At 34.2% G+C, this 23,705-nt stretch overlaps 1 protein-coding gene across 1 annotated transcript; it reads right to left on the bottom strand.

Moving 5' to 3' along the window:
* Positions 1-334: 334 nt before the first annotated feature.
* LOC105950310 (berberine bridge enzyme-like 18) lies at positions 335-3,089 on the bottom strand. Its single transcript, XM_012973660.2, has 2 exons — positions 2,063-3,089; positions 335-1,344 (listed from the first exon to the last, which is right to left on the bottom strand). The coding sequence occupies exons 1-2, from the start codon at positions 2,908-2,910 to the stop codon at positions 531-533; spliced, it is 1,662 nt and encodes a 553-aa protein (XP_012829114.2). The 5' UTR covers positions 2,911-3,089; the 3' UTR covers positions 335-530.
* Positions 3,090-23,705: the final 20,616 nt, after the last annotated feature.

Genomic DNA, 23,705 nt, shown 5'->3' with positions numbered 1-23,705 from the left:
TGAAACTTCAAAAAAAAAAAAAAAACATTGTGACGGGGACTTGATCCCGACATACCAATGGCGTCTTTATATTGGGACCAATTCCACACACTTGTAACAAATTAGTAGATTTAACTACTTTATTACTACATTTTAATTTAATTTTTACTTTTTATATCTGAATATATTTGTTCCCATCTCCGAAAAAGATAAAATAATAATAATGTTTATACGTTTTAACTCGTTTTTTGAATGAACTTTACTCTAACAACCCTTCTTATTCACAATTCACAATTTTAAAATTTATTCTCCACCGGAAAGATTAAATATTTCTTGTTCTCTCAATACTATTGAATTATTCTCACTCAATTTATTTTTTTTCTATTAATATTTCTCATACATATTGCATAATAACCCGCTAATGAGGGCAAGAAGCTGCGTTACATTTTCTTGATGAATGATTAAATAAAATAACATTATTGATGATGCATGTAAACATCTTTATTTAGTGATGTGATATGAGCCATGTATGAAATCGACCCTTCGTCCAATCAAGACGAGTAGAGAGGCGGCAGAGGAAAGGGTGGAATGCTTTGCTCGTTTCTGAAAAAGTTTGACGGATCAACTTTAGTCTTGACACGAACTAATCGTTCGAAATTGTTCTTGAAATATTTCATCCCCCAAACCTTAGCCTCGTCGTAGCTTCCAATAGTATTTCCTGAGGAGTAGTCATTGACCCCTAAATCAAGATCCCTGTAATTGAAATAAGCCGCTCTAGGAGATTTCGACACATAAGCGGCCATGTAACCGTAAATTCTCCTCATCCAGTTTAAATGCTTTTCCGCTTCTTCTTTTCCCGGGGAATCCCAACTCAACCCATAATCAATCATGAAAATGTTACCTGTTCGATGTGGGAACGGAGTTTCCGATTCCGAAAAACTATTAAGTGCACCTCCATATGGACTTAACTGAATTTCAGCCATATTTTCATCTTCTTCACGGAGGAATCTAAATATCCCGATTAGCCCGTCTACCGGAATTGGTTCTGTCGCAAAGTCTGATTTGCCCTTGAAATATACTGTAAAAGGAGTGGTTCTATTCAGCAAAACGTCGAGGGGCTGGTTCGGTATGTACGCGAAATAGAGTACAGACTGTATCCAGCTCATTTCAGTACAATCTTTCTCCACCAAACCCAGCTCCGGAAATTTCTCTTTCATTATCGGCATAAGATCTTCAACTCCACCTAAGTACAAGGTAGTGAAAGAAGCTATTACTGTCCTCTTTCCGGTGGTCAGAGATCGAACACTTCTCAAGAAAACCCTCATCAAAAGATTATCGTCCACCTTGTCCGCGATGTACTGCCACCTGCATGGTTGTTAAATCGTAAATCGAATCGCAAATCGTAACATATTTTAATTCTTTCAAAGATAATATTAATGATAATAATGATATGTAAAAGTTGTCTGTTGACCCATTAAAATTGAAATCCAATAAATGTTTTTTAACAAAATTTTCAACACAATAAAATAAAAAATTTATAACCTATATATTAATTCTCATATTACAAATATTACAAATTCCCATGATTCACAATATATATATATATATATATATATATATATATATATATATATATATATATATATATATATATATATATATATAATTTGAAAATATAAAGAATGGACTGAATTAAATATAAACAAAATACATGTATGATGTAAGCTCACTTATTTTATTAAAATCGGTGGCATGAAGATATCCAAGTAAAAAAATACAAATGCCTTATGAGGACTAATTAAAATAAAAATAATTAATATTTTGAAAAAATAGAATATTATTCCAATTAATTTTCCTACATTAACTATAAATGAGGGGTAGAATCAAAATACGTGATTTTCTTTGAATACTTTGTTTTAATAGTATTTTAGGGGGAGAAATTGACAAAAGCGTAGTAGACTAATATATTTTTGATTGAATTTTATTATAAAAAGGTATAGTCATCTTAAATTTCCTTAAATTGTAGTAAAAATCGTAAACTGGGAATCGAATGGAAATCGTAAGATTTTAAAAAGCACAGCACCTGTGTACTAACTGGGTCGCGTTTTGTTCGTACGTTTTGGTGACGTTGAAAACCGTGACAGTTTCGGGGACGGTGATTAGATTGACCTTAAATGCGATAACAATCCCAAAGCTAGTACCTCCGCCACCTCTAATAGCCCAAAAAAGATCCTCCCCCATTGACCGTCGGTCCAACATTTGACCGTCCACATTCATTATCCTGGCGTCGATGATGTGATCGGCGGAGATGGAGTGCCTGCGGGACATCATGCCGTATCCTCCACCGCTGAGGTGGCCGCCAATGCCGACGGTGGGGCAAACGCCGGCAGTGAATGCGAGGGTCCCGCTCTTCTGGGCGAGCGTATGGTAGAGCTGACCGAGGGTGGCGCCCACTTGAACCCATGCCGTCTTTTGTTCGGCGTCGATCGAAATCTGACGAAGGTTTCTCATGTCGACCACGACAAAAGGATTATCTCGGGAAGTGTGAGAAAGTCCTTCGTAGTCGTGGCCGCCGCTTCGAACACGGATCTGGATTCGGAGTTTCTTGGAGCAGTAAATAGCTGATTGGATTTGGTAGTCGTAGAAAGGTGTGAAAATTATGAGAGGCTTATTATATGGAGAGGTTGAACCCGGTCTGAGGTTTTGGGCTATAAGAAGAGATGCGTATGATGATGAATTATTGGGGGTGTAAATGAGATCATCGGTTGCTGAATTCGAGCTTTCTAATTGGACGGTGAGACATTCAACAAAATCACCACCCTCATTATAATTAATGTTGTGGTCATCACCACTTGCAGAGGATGCAATAAACCTTAAAAGGTTTGAGAAACATAGGAATATTAATATAATATTATAATTACTAGAACCCATTTTTTTTTTCTTTATCAATATCTTTTGTGAGTGCTTATTGAGGGCTAGACCATTCCTATTTATAGGTGGAGGAATAATGCAATTTAGGTGTTCCGATCCGAAGTGATGAAATTATATGCCTAAGCGAGGGGTGAATTCGACTTTTCAAAAATTTCCATATTTTGAAAACTCTTTTTGGTAATTTGAATATCAATGAAATGATTTCTAAAATAATTATGATCACATGCGGAAAATTGAAAAGTGATGATGAAACTATAAATGACACATAATTTTGGTGAAATGTTGCAGCCTTCCACACCCTCCAACTTTTATTAAATTCCACCTAATATTGTGCAATTCATAAATAATTAAAACTTGTAAAATCCACTACTACTATGTTTTGACCTTCTCTTGCGCTACATAACCAATTTTGCAGAACTAGGTAGTTATATACCGTTTTGATACGATCTCTTGAGTATTATAAGAATTCTTTACGAAACGTAAGAAAACTCTTCTTTATTATTTCTCTCTGCCTAATGAAACCTTAACACAAAATACCTATTCAAAGATAACTAATTAATTAATGAATTAATTAATTAATTAGACCAATTTTGCAGAACCGGGTAGTTACAAATATACAGTTTGTACACTCTCAACACATGCTGTCAAGTCAATTCATATATCAAACGTTCGAAACATTAAAATCACATGTACATATTGGGTGGACTAAAACCATGCATCCACCAAGTACAGTTAATTATGTCCGTATATCTTCAACCATGGCCACAGACACACTACATGTACATCGTCCAACTAAATAATTGGATTTGTTTGATGTTTCGTATCACCAATAACTTGTCGCGTCGACCTGTAAATATTATATTATCATGACTTATTTTTCCTGCAAACCCATGCGTTTTGCTTCTTTTCTTTTTTTTTTTTTCTTTTTTTGCTGTTGAAATTGTGTTGGCTATCTCGCACAGGAAAATAGTTTATTTCGTCACTTTTTTAGTTGTTTTCGAATTCTGCTATTTTTTTAATTGGTTTTGATAATTTTGTAGTCGATTTCAACATGTTTATAGTTAGTTTCGATAATTTTATAGTGATATCGATAATTTATAGGTAACTAGTGTTTCACCCGTGCGTTGCACGGATATGAGTTTTAAAATGAGAAAAATAATAATATTTAAACGATTATCTCTTTATAACAACACCAATTCAAGTAAAACAAAATGGAAGGAAATAAAAAAAAATTATCTCTTAATTCAGAGTTGTAACATATGAAATTCAATTAAATATTACAAAGAAACATACGCTATTGGCGCAAAGTACAATATGAATATGAAGAGAAGTGAAATAATTTAAAACATATGGTATTACTCTATTTCGTGGGATGCAATCTACTACACCATGTGAATCCTCTGCAAAATAAATAACTTAACAACAAATACAGTAGCATAGAGGTAACACAATAGATATTAAAATAACCTGCAAGTTTATCACTAACAACATTCAATTAGTGATGCACATTACTCAAACAACAACACAACTTATAAATATTGCAAAAGAAATAAGATGTATACGTCAATACTAATAATAATAATACCAATACTGATATCAATATTGATACTAATACTGATACTGATACTAATACTAATACTGATACTAATACTAATACTAATACTAATACTAATACTAATATTAATACTAATACTAATACTAATACTAATACTAATGCTAATACTAATACGAATACTAATACTAATACTAATACCAATACTAATACTAATACCAATACTAATACTAATATTAATACTAATACTAATACTAATACTAATACCAATATTAATACAAATACTAATACTAATATTAATATCAATATTAGTACTTATACTAATACTAATAATACAACTAATATCAATATTAATAATAATAGTACTACTGATATTAATATTAATACTGATACTCGTATTAATACGGGTACTCATACTGATACTAATTCTAATTCTAATACTAATCTTAATACCAATACTGATATGCCTAATTGGGCCAACCCAATGGGCCTACAATTTCTTTACCTACTGGGCTACGAGCCCAATATCGAAGACCAATATCACCGAGGCCCAAACACCTTCAAGTAAGGCTTGGGCCCAACAAAGCAAACCCAACCCAATAAACGACATATAAATAGAGGTTTTACTCATTTTATTAAGGTACGCCCTATTAACAGAGCAATACTACAATGTATATTCTCTGGACATTTTCTATGATCAGCACGTCTGACTTGAGCGTCGGAGGGGTTTCCGCCGGATCAACCCCCGGCTTAGTTCATGTGTTCTATGATCGCAGGTACCTCAGGATCATCAAGTTGTCAAGCTACTGATCCGCTTTGCTCTCCCAGTTTATTTTCTACACCACCCTAGGTGAGCTATATTTTAGCATCATCATTTTGGCGCCGTCTGTGGGAACGATGCAAACCAGATCACGTAGCCAACAAGATCCTCCTGAGGCGTCTGCTCGGAGAGAAAAGGACACAGCAAACGACCTCCCACCTCGTGGAGGCTCTGGCTTGCCACCTCCTCCACATCCCATGGATCCGCCTCGCGAGGTTCAGGTGATCCCCTTTGGGGACCAACCACTCGCCGATCCACTGCTCCCTGCTCCTCGAATGGTTCAAATAACCGAGGATGCGCTTCAACGCATGATAGCAGAAGCTTCAACTCGCGCTGCCATAGAGGCCGTGACCCAATATATCGCCACGATGGGAGCAAATGCTCCCAACGCGATACCAGCACCTGCCCCACATGTGGAGCCACCTATGGCACCACCGCCGTCGACTCCCTGGGGGCTTACATATGCCCCCAAAATATTTCGCTCGCCAAGGGTTATCGACTCCCTGGGGGCTTACATCGCCCCCAAAATATTTCGTTCGCAAAGGGTTATCGACTCCCTGGGGGCTTACATATGCCCCCAAAATATTTCGCTCGCCAAGGGTTATCGACTCCCTGGGGGCTTACATCGCCCCCAAAATATTTCGTTCGCCAAGGGTTATCGACTCCCTGGGGGTCACATCGCCCCCAAAACATTTCATTCGTCATAGCAGGAGCCAACGCTCCTCCTCGTGAGGCCCCACTGGGTCCTCACCATGATCAATTTCTACTTACTTCTCGAACGGTTCAGATAACCGAAGAAGACCTTCAGCGTATGATCACGGAAGATTCAACTCGTGCTGCCACTGAATCAGTGGCACCATATATCGCCAAGGTGAGGCATCTCACCCCAGTGGTTCGTGATCGCCTCATCCTAAATGGGGGGCTATCCCATCCTAAATTTGAGCATCTCCTCTCAAGGGTGGTACATCCACTGACCTTTCAACTCCAAGGGGTTTCACATCATTTCAAGTGTTTCACGTCCCTACTTCAAAAACAGAAAAAGGGTCTGACGCGCGCGCACGAACCAATGGCACAACCGTGCGCATCAACCTCAAACCATAGGTCTCGAGCGCCTCATCCTACAGTGGGCAGTTATCCCCATCCTAAGGTTGGGCATCACCCTTACCTTTCAACCCTAAGGGGGTTCACATCACATCTCAAGAGACGAGTATAATCTCACTACTCAAAAAATAGAACATCCCCAAGGGGGTGCACATCCCATCTCAAGGAACGATGATAATCTCCCTACTAAAAAAATAGAACATCCCCAAGGGGGTGCACATCCCATCTCAAGGAGCGATGATAATCTCCCTACTCAAAAAATAGAACATCCCCAAGGGGGTGAATATCAACCAAATAAAAAAGAAAAAGAAAAAAGATGAAGACGAAAAAATAGAAGAAAAAAGAAGATGATAAAAAAAAAAAAAAAGAAAGAAGAAGAAAAAAGAAGATGATGAAAAAAGAAGAAAAAAGAAGATGAAAAAATAGAAGAAAAAAGAAGATGATGAAAAAAGAGAAGAAGAAAGAAGATGAAAAAATACAAGAACAAGAAGAAGAAAAAAGAAGATGAAAAAATACAAGAACAACAAGAAGAAAAAAAAAAAAAAAAAAAAAAAAAAAAAAAAAAAAAGGGAGGACATGCAGCCGAGCCGCGCGCGCGAGCCAAGCCAAGCACGCGCGCGTGGCGTACACGCGCCAGACGTGCGCGCGTGCACTGCACGCGCGCCAGCAAAAAAAAAAAAAAAAAGACATGGAGGCGCGCGTGGCGTACACACGCGCGTGCACTGCACGCGCGCCAGCTGAAGAGAAAAAAAAAAAAAAAAAATTCACACGCGCGCGCGCCCTCCAATGCACGTGCGCGCGCCTCCCAAGGCCACCTTGGAGCGCGCGCTCCCACCTAATTGGGCACAACTTTTGGTACTTTCCACCAAATTGCGCGTAGATTTCACCTCGCTTCACCAAATCGCGCGAGAATTTCAACGCGCTCCACCAAATCGCGCGAACTCTTCAACGCGCCTACCAAATAGCGCTCGCTATCAAACGGATAAATAAAAAAAAAAATTATTTCTCCACGCCATGCCAACGATTAACGCAAGACTACAGCATAGATCTACTCTCAATACGATCCGGTACCCCTTTCTACTTGGCTCCCACATCGTCTCGAGAGTGGGGGGCTTGCGAGACAACTCCCACGAGGAGCCAACTCGCTCAATACTACCACCCGCAGCGAGACAACTCCCACGAGGAGACCACTCGCTCCATCCTACAACCCGCAGCGAGACAACTCCCACGAGGAGCCAACTCCCTCGGGTCTACGAAACCATAGCGAGATAACTCCCATGAGGAGCAAACTCGCTCGGTCCTACAAACACACAGCGAGAAAACTCCCACGAGGAGATAACTCCCACGAGGAGACCACTCGCTCCGTCCTCTAACCCGTTGCGAGATAACTCCCACGAGGAGACAACTCGTTCTATCCTACAACACGCAGCGAGACAACTCCCACAAGGAGACAACTCGCTCTGTCCTACAACACACAGCGAGATAACTCCCACGAGGAGATAACTCGCTCTGTCCTACAAACACACAGCGAGAAAACTCCCACGAGGAGACAACTCGCTCTGTCCTACAACACACAGCGAGACAACTCCCACGAGGAGATAGCTCGCTCAGTCATATAACCCGTTGCGAGGCAACTCCCACGAGGAGTCAACTCCCTCGGGTCTACGAACCCACAGAGAGATAACTCCCACGAGGAGCCAACTCGCGCAGTAATACAACCCGCCGCGAGACAACTCCCATGAGGAGATAACTCGCTCGATCCTACAACCCCTTACAAGGAAACTCCCACGAGGAGCCAACCCCCTCGGGTCTCAAAACCACAGCGAGATAACTCCCACGAGGAGTCCACTCGCTCTGTTCCACAACCCGTTGCGAGACAACTCCCGCGAGAAGCCACCTCGCTCGGCATTACAAATCCGTTACAAAGCAACTCCCACGTGCAACCACCTCACTCGATAAATATTACTCACCGCGAGACAACTCCCATGAGGAGACAACTCGCCCGAAATTCATTATATAATCACAAGCTCAAGTTAGCACGGTTACAACCCTAGAAGCACTTAGAGACATTATGAGAATCTATATAGTCTGGCCAGCTTGATTACTCAAATTTATCTACTTGTTTTCGATGGGTCATTCATTAAAACGTGGCCACGGTCCAAACATACTTACGACCCACAAGGTCTAACAAAGGGCACGATCCCCATATAAAAATCTTGAGAGTCTGATCCCCTCCTCAAGTACAACACGTAGAAAGCTATATGTAAACACATACAAGCAACGCGTCAAAACATTGAAAATGTCGAAAAATAACAACTCCCACGAGGAGAATACTAGCTCCGTGCTACTACATTATCGTGAGACAACTTCCACGAGGACGTAACTCGATCAACTCGATTACCCCAGAGACAACTTCCACGAGGACGTAACTCGATCAACTCGATTACCCCAGAGACAACTCCCACGAGGAGATTACTTGATCCGTGCTACTACATTATCGCGAGACAACTCCTACGAGGAGATAACTCGATCAACACTATTACCCCGCGACAAGACAACTCCCACGAGGAGATAATTCGCTACTACATCGTCGCGAGACAAAACCGACGACTCAATTAACTTATATCGCGGCAACTTTGTCGCGCTATGCGCCAACGCGCATTCACACCCCTCCGACACACGCTCCAACGCGTTTTCGCATACCATTAGGCCATACGCCAACGATCGACTTCTACAATTTTTACTCTCGACACGATCTGAGACCCATCACAACATGGCCCCCACATCGACTCGAGAGTGGGGGCTTAATGATATACCTAATTGGGCCAACCCAATGGGCCTACAATTTCTTTACCTACTGGGCTACGAGCCCAATATCGAAGACCAATATCACCGAGGCCCAAACACCTTCAAGTAAGGCTTGGGCCCAACAAAGCAAACCCAACCCAATAAACGACATATAAATAGAGGTTTTACTCATTTTATTAAGGTACGTCCTATTAACTGAGCAATACTACAATGTATATTCTCTGGACATTTTCTATGATCAGCATGTCTGACTTGAGCATCGGAGGGGTTTCCGCCGGATCAACCCCCGGCTTAGTTCATGTGTTCTATGATCGCAGGTACCTCAGGATCATCAAGTTGTCAAGCTACTGATCCGCTTTGCTCTCCCTGTTTATTTTCTACACCACCCTAGGTGAGCTATATTTTAGCATCATCAAATACTAATACTAATACTAATAATAATACTAATACTAATATTAATACTAATATTAATACTAATACTAATACTAATACTAATACTTATTGATATTGATACAAATACTGATACTGATACTGATACTGATACTGACACTGATACTGATACTGATACTGATACTGATATTGATATTGATATTGATATTGATGTTGATGTTGATAGTCATATTGCTACTCATAGTAATATTATTATTAATACTAATACTATTACTAATACTGATACTAATATTGTTACTCATACTGATACTGATGCTGATAAAAAAACTAATAATAATACTAATATTATGCTAATAATATTGATACTAATATTAATATTGATATTGATACTGATACTGAAAATGATACTAATATTGATACTCATACTGATTTTGATACTGAAACTGATACTGATACCAACACTAATACATATACTGAAACTGATACCGATACTGATACATATAATGATACTGATAGTGATACCGATACTGATATTTATACTGGTACTGGTACTGATATCGATACTAATACTGATACGGATACTTATACTGATATTAATATTAATATTAGTACTAATACTAATATTATTACTAATAGTAATATTAATACTAATATTGATACTAATATTATTACTAACACTAATATAAATGCTAAAACTAATTTAATGCTAATGATACATATACATATACTGATACTGATACTGATACCGATACTACTAATGATACTGATATTGGTACTAATATATATCGTGGTACTGATACTGATACTTATACTAATACCGATAATAATATTGATACGGATACTTATATTTATGTTAATACTAATATTTGTACTAATACTAATACTAATACTAATATTAATACTAAAACTAATACTAATACTAATATTAATATTAATACTAATACAAATACTAATACTAATACTAATACCAATACTAATACTATTACTAATACTAATATTAATACTAATACTATTATTAATACTATTATTAATACTATTACTAATACTAATATGTTAATATTGTTAATGTTAATGCTAATACTAATTTTGATGTTAATGCTAATCTAGATAATCTAATTATTATGTTAATGCTAATTATGATTGTAATTCTAATATTATTCAAATCCTTATCGTATTCTTAATTCTATTCATAATACTAATAATAGTTCTAATCATAATCCTAACCATAATCCTATTCCTAACACTAATCATAAGCCTAATAATTTTAATACTAATAATGCTAATGTTAATTATAATTATAATCTTAATTATAATTCTAATCCCAATCCTAATGTTAATTATAATCGTAATACTAATACATATCACTAATTATCGTACTAAGCATAATTATAATCTTAATTATAATTATAATTCTAATACTGATATTAATCATAATCCTAATATTATATTAATCCTAATTACAATCTGAATCCTATTTCTAGTATTAATACTAATACTAATTCAAAGAATCTTAATTATAATTATAGTTCTAATACTAATATCAATCACAAATTCTGATTTTGCAACAATTTTTTTTGCAATGATCTATTATTTAGTATAATAAAGAACAATTTTATTCAATCCCGAACCGTTATATCAAATTTCTTATGTGTGGTAGCTCAACCATAAAAAAACACATATTAAATATATTAGAAATTAATATTTAATTATATTATCAAACTGACATTAAAATTATTTAAAATATTATAAGGGTATAAGAAAACGTTAAGACGTAAAAGAACAATAATCATTGTTAATAAGATAAACTATGAAAATCCTCCCAAACTTAGGCTAAATTACAAAAAACACCTCCACTTATCGGTGATTATACCAAAACCCCCCTAATGTTTGTTTCTGTCTTACACGACCCCCTTATGGTGTGATTTTTTTACGGAATCTTTTTTATTCCATGTAATGTCCCAAAAAATATGGAGTCTACCCTTGCAGACGTGACATTTCTTTTATCGTATTTTTTAAACTAAAAAATTACCCTCGGGGTTGTCATGGTAATAATAAAAATTTGTGAATGTGTTATTTAAGAAGAATAAAGATTTCGTGTAAAGTTCACCTGAGGGTAATTTTTGTCTCTAAAAAGTACCATAAAGAAATGTCTTGTGTGCATGATATAATAAGCATTATTGGAATATTCCAAAAAAATCCTTGAAAAATCATACCATAAGGGGGTCGATGTAAGACGGAAACAAACATTAGAGGAATTATTAATATAAACTATTTACGGCAAGAGCACTTCGAGTGGGATTATTAAATGAGCTATCAAAACATTTAACCACCATTTTTATACTCCAACATAGTAATTTTTAATTCTAATAGAGTTATGAAATGAGGTATTTTGATATTTCATCTTTCAGAATGTAAAATTATATTATGCAATCATGCAGAATAAAATATCAAACATGAGTTATGAATTTAACCACCTCACTGTCCATTTAGAAAATAACATGTGGCAATTTGATATATTTAATTAACAACTATTTAATACCTATGGTTGAAGCAAATACATTTAGATAAATATCAAAATAAAATATTAAATAGCACATAAATATTTGCAAACTCATTTTGTTACTTTTGGGTTGGAGTTGCTGTGGGTATTTACTTCATTATATGTATTAGAGTTATAAAGAAATACTTATTAGTGGAATACAATATATAGTATATACGATCATTATACATTTTAAACAAAACAATTGACATTCTTAATGTTAGCCATTAAATAAAGTGGATAAACGAATTTAATTCCAAAAAATTAGAATTATTATATTTTGAAATATATAAAATCAATTCGTTTTTTTATGAATTGATAAAAATTAACTTAGGCTATTCAATTTATTAGTATAATCATGATAAAATTTGTATTTTAATTAGTATATAATTTAAAAAGTTAAATCAATCGTAAAATTTATTATCACTGAATTCAGTGAAGAAAAAATAATTATTTAAATAATAATATGAAATTCATGTAGTATAATTTTCAATATGGTAAATAATTGGGAGTACATTACTCTACACATGGCATAACAATAGTGTCAATTTTCGCAAGATAGTAAATTCAAACATGTATCTTTCTTTTTTACAGATAATATTAATATATAATATTGAATTAGTAAAAAAAAATACATATTCTCTAGTCATGTTCATGTAAAATGTATAATATCAAATAATTTATTCTCGAATATGTTTTTTAATATAAATCCAATTTTATGAATTAAAATTAAAAAAAAAATCGTAACACTTCCAATCATGCAATTATAATAAGGGAAGATTTTAAATTGAATTTAACTAAATTGAAATTCAATTAATTATAAAATTAAATTCAAAAATAAATTTATTTAGGGTTTCCAAGAAAGTTGATATATTTAGAGTATTTTATAAATGGTATGATATAAATAGATTAATAAAATAATTAAATATATTTAATTACTTTTAATTTTGGAAAATGATGACATGTTTTTTGGTGATTTATTTCCACCAATCAATTCGCCACTTAGGATGAAATTGAGGACATGTCATCAATTAAAATTGCCAAATGTCAATCAATTAGCTATGGAATTCAACTTTTATATATTATATAGATTTTGATAATAGTTGATTTCAAAATGTTAAACCTTGAATACCATTTTTTTAGTTGTTTACCATAATTTTATAGTTGATTGTGAAAAGAAAAAACTAAAAAATGAAAATTGTAGTTGATTAAGAAATTTTTGTTGTTGGTTATAGAAAGAAAATAAAACTAAATTGCAAGTAAAAAATATTCAAAATTAATTAAAATGTTTAAAAAAAATTAGTCGATTTCTGAATTTTTTTTAGTTGATTTATGAAGAAAAAAAGAATAAAAAGCTGAAGGAAAAAAGAAAAAAACTATTTTTTATTAGATTTTTTTTAATTACTATTTTTTAATAATTTAATAAATAAAAAATTGGAAATTAAAAAATAATATTTAAATAAATATAAAAAGGAATCAAGTAATGAGTAGTGGGTAGTGGAAATTGATTAGTGGAGAGGGACAAATTTGGAATATGAAAAAAGCTGGACCTACTAGGCTCCTTCGATTCTACACCCGGTGATCTGATGAACACTGAGTGGGTCTTCTGCTGACACGTGTCTTTTTTTTTTTTTTTTTTTCTAGAACCCTTAAAGGTGAAAAAAATAACACACGGCAGCAGAAGACCCACCCGGTGATAAACACACCCAGTGTAAGGTCGAAGAAGTCAACCTACTTCTACAATTAAAAATAAGGGTGAATACACTCTTATTAAAAAAAAAAAAAAAAACAAGACAAAGGGGTTATCACTAATAGACTCTTTTTTTAATTGTGGGGCTTCCTTCGAAATTTCTTGCGCCAATGACCTCCAGTGGTGCATCTAGGGGTGAAAGTTGGATGGATCGGATCGGAATTAGCATTTTCGGAAAATTTCAAAAAAATTCGGAAGCACAAAATCAATTCCAATTCCGATTCCAAACTTTCGGAATCAAAAAATTCATTCCAATTCCAAAAGGCCTGGAAATTTCGGAATTTCGGAAAAAAATCGGAAACCACACAAGATTTAAAATTTCAAAACTATTTTCGAAAATGTTCATAATTTGTCAAAAATAAGAACATCCATGTCCATAAAAGTAAAACTAATAACTACTAAATTTCAGTTTAAAAAATTAAATAAAAATAAACAGAGCATAACATTCAATAAAACTTCTAACAAAAATTTATTATGTCAAAATCCTAAAACAAAACTTATAAGTGTATTTTTCGGAAAATAAATATTATATAATATATATTATTTATAGGTGTATTTTTTGGAAAAAAATCGGAATCTTTCGGAATAAAATCGGATCGGAAATCGGAAATTCCAAATAAATTTTATATAATTCCAATTCCAATCCAAAAAAATCGGAAAAATTCAGAAATCGGAATTTCGGAAGTCGGAATGAAAAAACTTGTTCCAAAATCGGAACTTTTCGGATCGGAATCGGCGAAAATTGGAAATTTTGTTCCAACTTGCACCCGTAGGTGCATCCCCAGAATCTTCATCATTTTCATTGAGTCCAATTTCTGCAACCCCAAATAGGTCTTAGCCGCCGACGGACATTTAGGATTTGAGATTAGGAAAGAAATATTTTTTTGTGCATAAGGTTTTTTTTTTTTTTCTCATAAAATGTAATATTTTTTTTTTTTCTTCAACGAATTGGGTGTCTCCTTTTGTATTTACGTTTTGTAGTTTTAGAATTTTAAAAAATTCTTGAAAAGGATGCAATAAACCTTAAAAGGTTTGTGAAACACAGGAATATTAATATAATATTATAATTACTAGAACCCATTTTTTTTTCTTTATCAATATCTTTATATAATATTATAATTACTATAACCCATTTTTTTTTTCTTTATCAATATATTTTGTGAGTGCTTATTGAGGGCTAGACCATTTCTATCTATAGATATATGCTATAGGTGGAGGAATAATGCAATTTAGGTGTTCCGATCCGAAGTGATGAGATTATATGCCGTGAGGGGTGAATTTGACTTTTCAAAATTTCCATATTTTGAAAACTGTTTTTGCTAATTTGAATTTCAATGAAATGATTTCTCAAAAAGTTACTTCTTCCACTCTATATTAAGTGTCGTTTTTGGCTTTGCACAAAGATTAAGAAGCTCAGTAAATATGTTTTGATTTTACGTAAAATATATTAGAAAGACTAAAATAACCTTGATTATTGAATGATGTGATAAGAAAAAGGTAATACTTATAGTTGAATTAATAAGGTTAAAACATGAAAAAATGCATTTTATGCAGTATTGGAAATCTAAAGTGACAGATAATATGGAACAAAAATATTTTTAAAAAGAGACAATTATTGTAGAACAAATGGAGTATGATCACATGCCGAAAATTGAAATGTGATGAAACTATAAATGACACATAATTTTGAGTGGTTTGGTGAAATTCTCCTACGTACATTCTTCCAGCCTTCCACACCCTCCATTTTTTATTAAATTCCACATCATATTGTGCAATTCATAAATAATTAAAACTTGTAAAATCCACTACTACTATGTTTTGCCCTTCCCTTGCGTATCTTCCCAGATTGAAGGCTATATTTTTTTTCTTTTCTTCTGGGTTTTTTCGCTGGTTTCCGACATTGATTTTTTCTTTTTTTCTTTTCTGGTCTGCTTCCGCCGCTGGATTGGGGCGTTGACTTTTAGTGTTTTGTTTTGTTTTCTTTTTTAGGTCCGCCGCTAAATGTTGGCCGTAATTGTGTTGTCACTGACAGTAAATTAACTTAATTATACTGTCAATGACAGTTAATTAATGTAATTGTACTGTCGTTGACAATACATTTATGTAATTGTTCTGCCGTTGACAGCAAAATAACGTAATATTATTATTTTTTTTTGTTATTTTTTTTTATTTTGTTTGATTTGTTCAAGTCAACGTAATTATATTACTGTCGTTGACAGTAAAATAACTGTAACCTTTTTTTAGGTTTTTTGTTTTGTTTGATTTATTCACGGAGTAACGTAATAATATTACTGTCTATTATTATAATATTACTGTGAACACAATAATATTACCGTGGCTGACGGTAATATTACTGTTGTTATAGTAATATTGATGTCAACCACATCAATACTATTATTTTGTTTGGATTTTTTTGTTTGTTTGAGTTATTCGCGGAGTAATGTAATAATATTACTGTCTATTATTGTAATATTATTGTGGTTGACGGTAATATTACTGTTGTTATAGTAATATTACTATCACTCACAATAATATTAATTATTTTGGCGTTTTATTATGTTTACATTTGTTGAACGGTCAACATAGTAATATTACTCTATTACACAATAATAATGAGTTTTGTTGTGTTAATATTATTCTGCTAAAGATTAATATAGCAATATTACTGTGTTAAAGTGTAGTATTGTTAATTTTACTGTACTTAACAGTAATATAGTTAATATTACTGTCAATCACAGCAATATTGTTGTTTAAACGAAAAAAAAAATGTTACAGAAAGAAAACCGAAAAAGTCAACGCCGGAGACCGGCGTTGACCGCCGGAAACCAGCGAAAAAAAAAAAAAATCAACGCCGGAGATCAGCGAAAAAATCCGGAAGGAAAAAAAAAATCAACAGCGGTGACCGACGAATTTGTCCATAAAAATGTGTTTTGGGTCGAAATTGAATAATTTGTGAAATTTGGGGTCAAATTGAGGTTAAATTAAATTAAAGATGAAATTGGAGCATATTTAAGTATGATGGGATATTTTAGTCTTTTACAAAAATCTGGACCACGTATGGACTTATTGTAAAAGAGTTTATTGTCTGAATCTCTTTATGAATAAGTACCCATTGATGGACTTATTTGTAAAGACCCGTTAATTAATTAATTAATTAATTAATAAATGAACTAATTAATTAATTAGACCAATTTTGCAGACCGGGGTAGCTACAAATATACAGTCTGTACACTCTCAACTCATGTTGTACGTCGTGTCAATTCATATCTCGAAACATTAAAATCACATGTACATATTGGGTGGACTAAACCAATGCATCCACTGTTTTGTTAGTACTTATGCCATTTAACCTTAACCTTAGAAATCCTGTTAACCTATCCGTATATCTTCAACCATGGCCACAAACACACTACATGCAGATCATCCAACTAAATGATTGCATTTCTTTGATGTTTCGTATCACCAATAACTTGTCGCGTCGACCCGCAAATATTATTTTATCATCACGACTCATTTTGCCTTTTAGAGAACTTTTTATTGGACGTCTCGTGGTCCGATAAAATAATTGGATTTTCATTAGAATTTGTCTACAAGTATTTGTCTTGTTCGAATTTGACCAGACATTCTTTTATGGGGCTTGATGGGGGGTCAGGGCGGTACTAGGAATTTCGTGGGGGGGGGGGGGGGGGGGGGGGCACCGATTTTTTTATTCCATGAATATTTATAAAAAAAAAAAAAAAAAAAAAAATAAGCGTATATGTTTGTCTAATTTAATTGAAGTAACATAAATTAAAATTTATAACGTACAAATATATCATCATTAAAACATTTTACGAAATATTAGAAATTAATGTAGGTAGATTATGTGAATAAGTAAGATTACTTAAAATAATAAATATTTAGGAATACATTAATAATTGGATAGATTAGAACCTAAAAGGCTAAAACAGTGAACACATTGTAATATAATAACAAACATGTTATTTTTATATGTCATTTTGTTTTTATCTATTATTTATGCGTAATATGCTATAGGTTCCTTAAATCAAACCTAACTAGACGTGAGATAAAATTCTAGTATATTTTTGGGAACTAAATCCGTCATTCTGTGAAAAATTAAAAAGAAAGTCATATTTTTTTGATTCATCTCGATTCTCAACCATACCCTTATGTTTAACAGTTCTGTTACAGTTAATGAGTATGAAAAGAAATCACGTTCTCTTCTACCCTCTCTCATCTACTATGTTTCATATCTCATATATCGCCTATCATCCTCCTATGTTCCTTATTCGAGTATTACAAGATCGATGAATTAATCATGGGAGGAAGACGAATTCTGGAATCGAGATGAAATTAAAGTCAATCTCATTTAATTCTCGTCATTTTTAAAGAATCAAGGAAAAGACGTTGTTTATTATTGATTAGTGTTGAATGATTTTCTTCTTTATGTCTTTTTAATTGTGGGGCTTGCTTTGAAATTTCTTGCGTCAACCACCTCTAGTGGTGCATCCTCAGTATCTTCATCATTTTCATTGAGTCCAATTTATGCAACCCTAAATACGTCTTAGGGTCCGATTGGTTTGCAGAAAACAATATTTAAAATGTGAAAAGTCTAAGTAATACATTTTTCCTTTTTGGTTATATAGAAAAATACTGAGTGAAGTAATATGGGGAAAAAGGTGAAACAAATTATAATCTAAAACAAGGAAAAATCCTTTTCCTCAAAACGAAAATGCGGAAAATGTGAGGGGGTATTTAAAATAATTTTGAAATTTAATTTAGTTTTTAGTAGTAATATCATTTTACTTTATATTTTCTCATATATTTTTCTAGGAACCAAACAAAATTAAGGCGATTTTCCATAAAATCATGTCATCACTATTTTTCCTAGGAAGCAAATATAATAGGAATTTCAAAATTCTTTGATTTTCTTTTCATTTGCATTTTCATTTTCTTTATTTTAAAAATCATGAACCACAATGTTTGGAGGCGTTTGGATCTTATTTTGATTTCATTTTGAGGAAATATGTTTTGGGGGAATAATTTGAGAATGAAAGTAATGTTTGTTTGTATTTTGGAAGGAGACAAAATACACTGTAGTAGTCAAATCATGTTTAAAGGTGTTATAAAATGTATTTTTGAAAAAAAAAATTGAAAAATGAAGTGATGTTTATTTGTTTTTTAGTGAAAACATTTTTTACTGTAGCAGTCAAATCATTTTACTGTAACAGTCACATCATGTATGAAGGAGAGAAAAACTTTTGAAATTGTTTTGAGAAAATGATTTGAAAAATGTAATAAATCCTATTTTGTTTTGGGAAAACAATGAAAACAAAATAGAAATGCTTCCAGACATTGCCGTGTTTGAGAAGGTTTTGGAAGGGATATGGATTGAAATTGGTAAAAAAGTTATATTAGTAATTTTAGGTATTACTCTTAGTAAGTTGTTTTAGTTTTTGGTCTTTCCCCTTGTGAGGTCTTCCCCTAAGCAAGTTTAATTATTATTGATGTAGGGGATGAATCAGGCAAGAACTTGATTAAGATATACACATCTATAGTTTTCTTCACACGTATTACAGATTTTATCTTTCCTTTTGATAAGTATTATACTTAAAATTGTGATTCATAATTGAATGTGCACTCATCATAGCTTCTACACAAGTTTCTCCCTCCAATCACCTCCTGCTTTATTGGTTTCTTTTCCAATTAACTTGAGGCTGCTCGAACTCATTCATCATTACTTGTTGGATCTATACCGATTTTCTTCTATTTTTTCTTTTTTTTTCCACAATTGCTCCTCCCAGTACATTTTTCATTTTTCCTCCTTTTTTTTCTCTTTTTTTCTGGCCCCTTTCAAACTAAATCGCTGCCGTCGTTTTTTTTTTTTTTTTTTTGCGTATTTTAATTCCAAAAGTAACTAGCCCCATTTTCCTTTTCCAATTTCTTATATTGTGGACGGTAGTTAGGTGTAGGGAGCCACGGTCGGTTTCAGGCCCGGTTCTGATGGGTGACGAGAAAAGCGACCACCTTAGGCCCCTGATTTTTTACGAAATTTAGGGGCCCCCGATTTTGAAAAAAAAAATCTTTATATTATATTAGAATTTATTTATAATATTTTTATCTAAGGTCATTTGTTTCGAAACAATGCTTTGCCTAACAAATTAATTTTTTTTAAAGAATCTCTAAAATAAAACATAAAACTCATTAATTTTTTTTTTCTTTCTATTTTCGGTTTTTTAAGAAATATCCCATAACCTTTTCCCTTTATTTTCTTACTTTCTCTCCCCTGCCTCATCCACGTTCTTTTCTTTGGCAAACCAATTGAGGATTTCAATTTTTCATCATGAAGAAGACAATTAAATACCCTAAGGGCTTTTATATCCCCCAAATTTGCAACTCCTAATCTTCAATTCTGGATTTTTTTTTATTAGGCATTAGCCAATTCAAAAGGGAGAAAAGCACCTTCACTACAAGCTGAAGTTGTTTTTGTGGCAATAATATCGGCTATGTGATTCCCACTACGCTTAACAAAATGAAACAAAATAAAAAAGTCTTTGAAATGGACAGAATGTCTTCGATAAAAGCTCCGTAGGATGACGGTGAGAGACCTCCGACTTGTAAAGCTTCAATTACTTGCAAACAGTCTCCCTCCAAGATAATGGAGCTCCACCCTTGAGTTCGGGATTTGATGATAGCTTCTAATGCTGCACGTGCCTCACATTCGACCGCTTTCAGGTGACCCGAAAATCTACGAACCGTCCATAAAAGACACTCGCCTTTCCAATCCCGGGCTATCAACTGTTAGAGTAGGTGACCAACAAGCCAACTTGTGGCTGTGGTCTTTCCATTTATTCTTTTAATGAGTGATCATTTTTCGTATTTATGATAAAAACCCTTGGCATTCTATATCTTTCCGAAATCTAGTGGGAGGTATGTGCATTGTAGTCGGGGATTCGATCGCTACAATAGTCTTGGATGTCCTGTGTGTTCTCATAGTTTGTAATCTTTAAGTCTCTGGCCAGAGCTGACTAAGTGATGATTAGAGAATTCGATTATCTAAGTCATGCACGTAACGATTACAACACTTAGAACGATCGCACAGTCATTGAACTACTAAGGAGGTCTCGATAAACCAATGTCTCTAGTTCAATCGGGACATATGAATCGAAGGGATCATACTGTACTTTAACTATATCAAAAGGTTCTTGCAGGCACTTCATTTGTATCTAGGGAATCATGACGCGTAGTTGCTAGACAACAATCTTGATTCGTTGTGTGATTAAGGTGAAACGAGCTTCATCTTAATCGTAACTCTAAGGGATGATTTTTGACCACAACGGGTTGTGGACCCATGGCTAGCTTACACCTGAACCATCGAGGGTCACACTGCTCGTGCACTCGAGATCTTTGAATAAACGGTCAGAGATAAAAATGTTTTATCTTTGCATGATTGGAAGTCAATATGATTGACTCTGACATTCGTAATTTGGAATTATGAATGAGAATAAGAAAAGGAAAAGAATTGGCGAACATCTCAGTGAGGTTTCTAAATCAGAAAGTTTCCAAATTTAGAAAGTGCACTGAATTAGGGTTTCCACTTTTAGAAAGTTGGAAATCGAGAATTGGCACTCGTAATGACGAGGACATTATAATGATTCCGCAAATGTAATCGTTACAATTTTTCAATCATTGAATTGAGAGAAACGAGCGAGTAAAGAACTAACGAACTTAAGCTGTTGGGCCCGGTCTAACTTAAGCCCGTTAGGGCTTTTATACAAGACACTATAAATACTTGATTTATAGGTCTTGCACAACACACAACACATCTCACAAACCCTAGCCGCTCGCCTCTCTCTCTCGGCCGATCTCACCCACGGCCACCGTCGCCGCCGCCGCCGTTTCATCGCTGGAATCGGCCCCCCTTGGGCCGATTGTTTTGGTAGTTCTTTTCCTCTTTTCTTTTCTTCCGTCTATTCTAACTTTTGCGTGTCTAGTGCCACGCATTTAGTAGAACGAAGTATACGAGGTGAAGTCCGAGAGGAGGAAGATCGAAGATTCGAAGAATCGAGGAGCAGCCCTGATCCGACGACGCACGCGCTCCCACGCGCCGCCCGAAGACAGTGCGTGATCAACACGCGCCGCCGTCGCTTGCACCGCCTTCGACGTCGCCGCTCCCGGACTGCACGGATTGGTTTCCGTGGCAGTCTTGCTTCGATTCGTGCACCAACCTCACGCTTCAAGAGGTAATTCTCGAATTCAGGATTCATTAGGTTTTTAATTTAATTAGAATAAATTTTATATATGTTCATAGTATGTTTCGTGAATTAATATGTATATTGTGTTTATATGAAATTCATGATTTACTGCGAGCATGTTAAATGATCTACTGCGAGCATGCTAATTGATTTACTGTCGATTAAATTAATTCGCATGATTGTTGTTTTTAATTTTCGCTGGAAGCACAAAGGTACGCAATTAATTGTTTATTATTGTCGGGAGTGATTATGTGATTTAAATTCGTTTAATTCGCATAAAATATTTTGTTTCCGCTGTGTACACGTGTCCGATTCCCAGCAGTTGTATCAGAGCTCGTTGCGCAATTAATCGCGTTTTTATATGCTATGCTTATTTTTATGCATGTTCGATTTATTAAAGTTGTGATTGTTGTATTATTTAATTGGGTGTTTTCTAAACTTTAAAATATTTTTGAAATATTGTTTAGAACTTTTTCAGCTTTAAAATTGTTCAAAATTGGAAAATCGGATCTGAAAATTAATTTAAAAATGTCGAGTTTTATTAATTCGGATCGAACCGGCCGGTTCGATGGTTATGTTCGATCCAATTGACCGAATCCACGTGGATTCAGGTCGGTCAGACCGGTTCTCGATCAGACTGACCCGGCCCACTGACTTGGATCAATTGGACCGGTTAGAACCGGACCGTTTCGGTCCGAACCGGCCAAACCGGTCAGGCGGAACCGGTTCAGTGAAAAAAAAAAAACAGATTTCTAAAATTAAACTTAAAACAAATTGATTTTAATTTTTGGAAAATTATTTTCAATTAATCTCAATTAGATAATCGAATCAACAATCATATATTTTAATAAATATGTGTTGGATTAATTAATTGATTTAAATTGTTAAATTGATTTTAATTAATAGAACACACATATAATATTGATTTTACTTCAACTTAATTACTAGTACCTCAACATTATTTGATTGATTTATGCTAGGTGAGGTCCTATAATTATGTTGAAAAACCCGATAATTAATTAATGTAATTAATTATATAGTTAGGTCGTATGTTCCTCTTACGACAGACAATATGCGCTTCCATATACAACATAGATGTAGGAATCACATAGATCAATCCAAACTGTTTGATGAGATAAAACTTTGATGTAATTAATTATATAGTTAGGTCGTATGTTCCTCTTACGACATGTAAGAGACAATATGCGCTTCCATATACAACATAGATGTACGAATCACATAGACCAATCCAAACCTTTTGATGAGATAAAACTTTTTCTAAAAATTCCTCATTCTTAATCTAATTAAGAATTATTTCAAGCTATAAAGAAAAACCAATTTGTTGAATTTTTCTTTCCTTCTGCCAACGGTTGAATTATGTGTAGCCCTTTACTGTAGTGCAGTAAGCCGTGTTAGCGGGGAGTGCTATGGTAAAGTAAGATGTAATTCAATTGAAATAACGATGAAGGTAACCATAGAAAAGGTTATGCTAGATTAACGTGGTCGGCTAGATTAACTAGGGACTGCATTAGTTTGGCATAATTAAGCTCTATGAGTATCTTTGATCCGGTAGGTTAGAA

The sequence above is a fragment of the Erythranthe guttata genome, chromosome 5, assembly GCF_056151865.1.
Source record: "Erythranthe guttata isolate IM_541 chromosome 5, IM_541, whole genome shotgun sequence".
Classification (NCBI taxonomy): Eukaryota; Viridiplantae; Streptophyta; class Magnoliopsida; order Lamiales; family Phrymaceae; genus Erythranthe; species Erythranthe guttata.
This window is presented reverse-complemented; position numbering and strand designations above follow the sequence as displayed.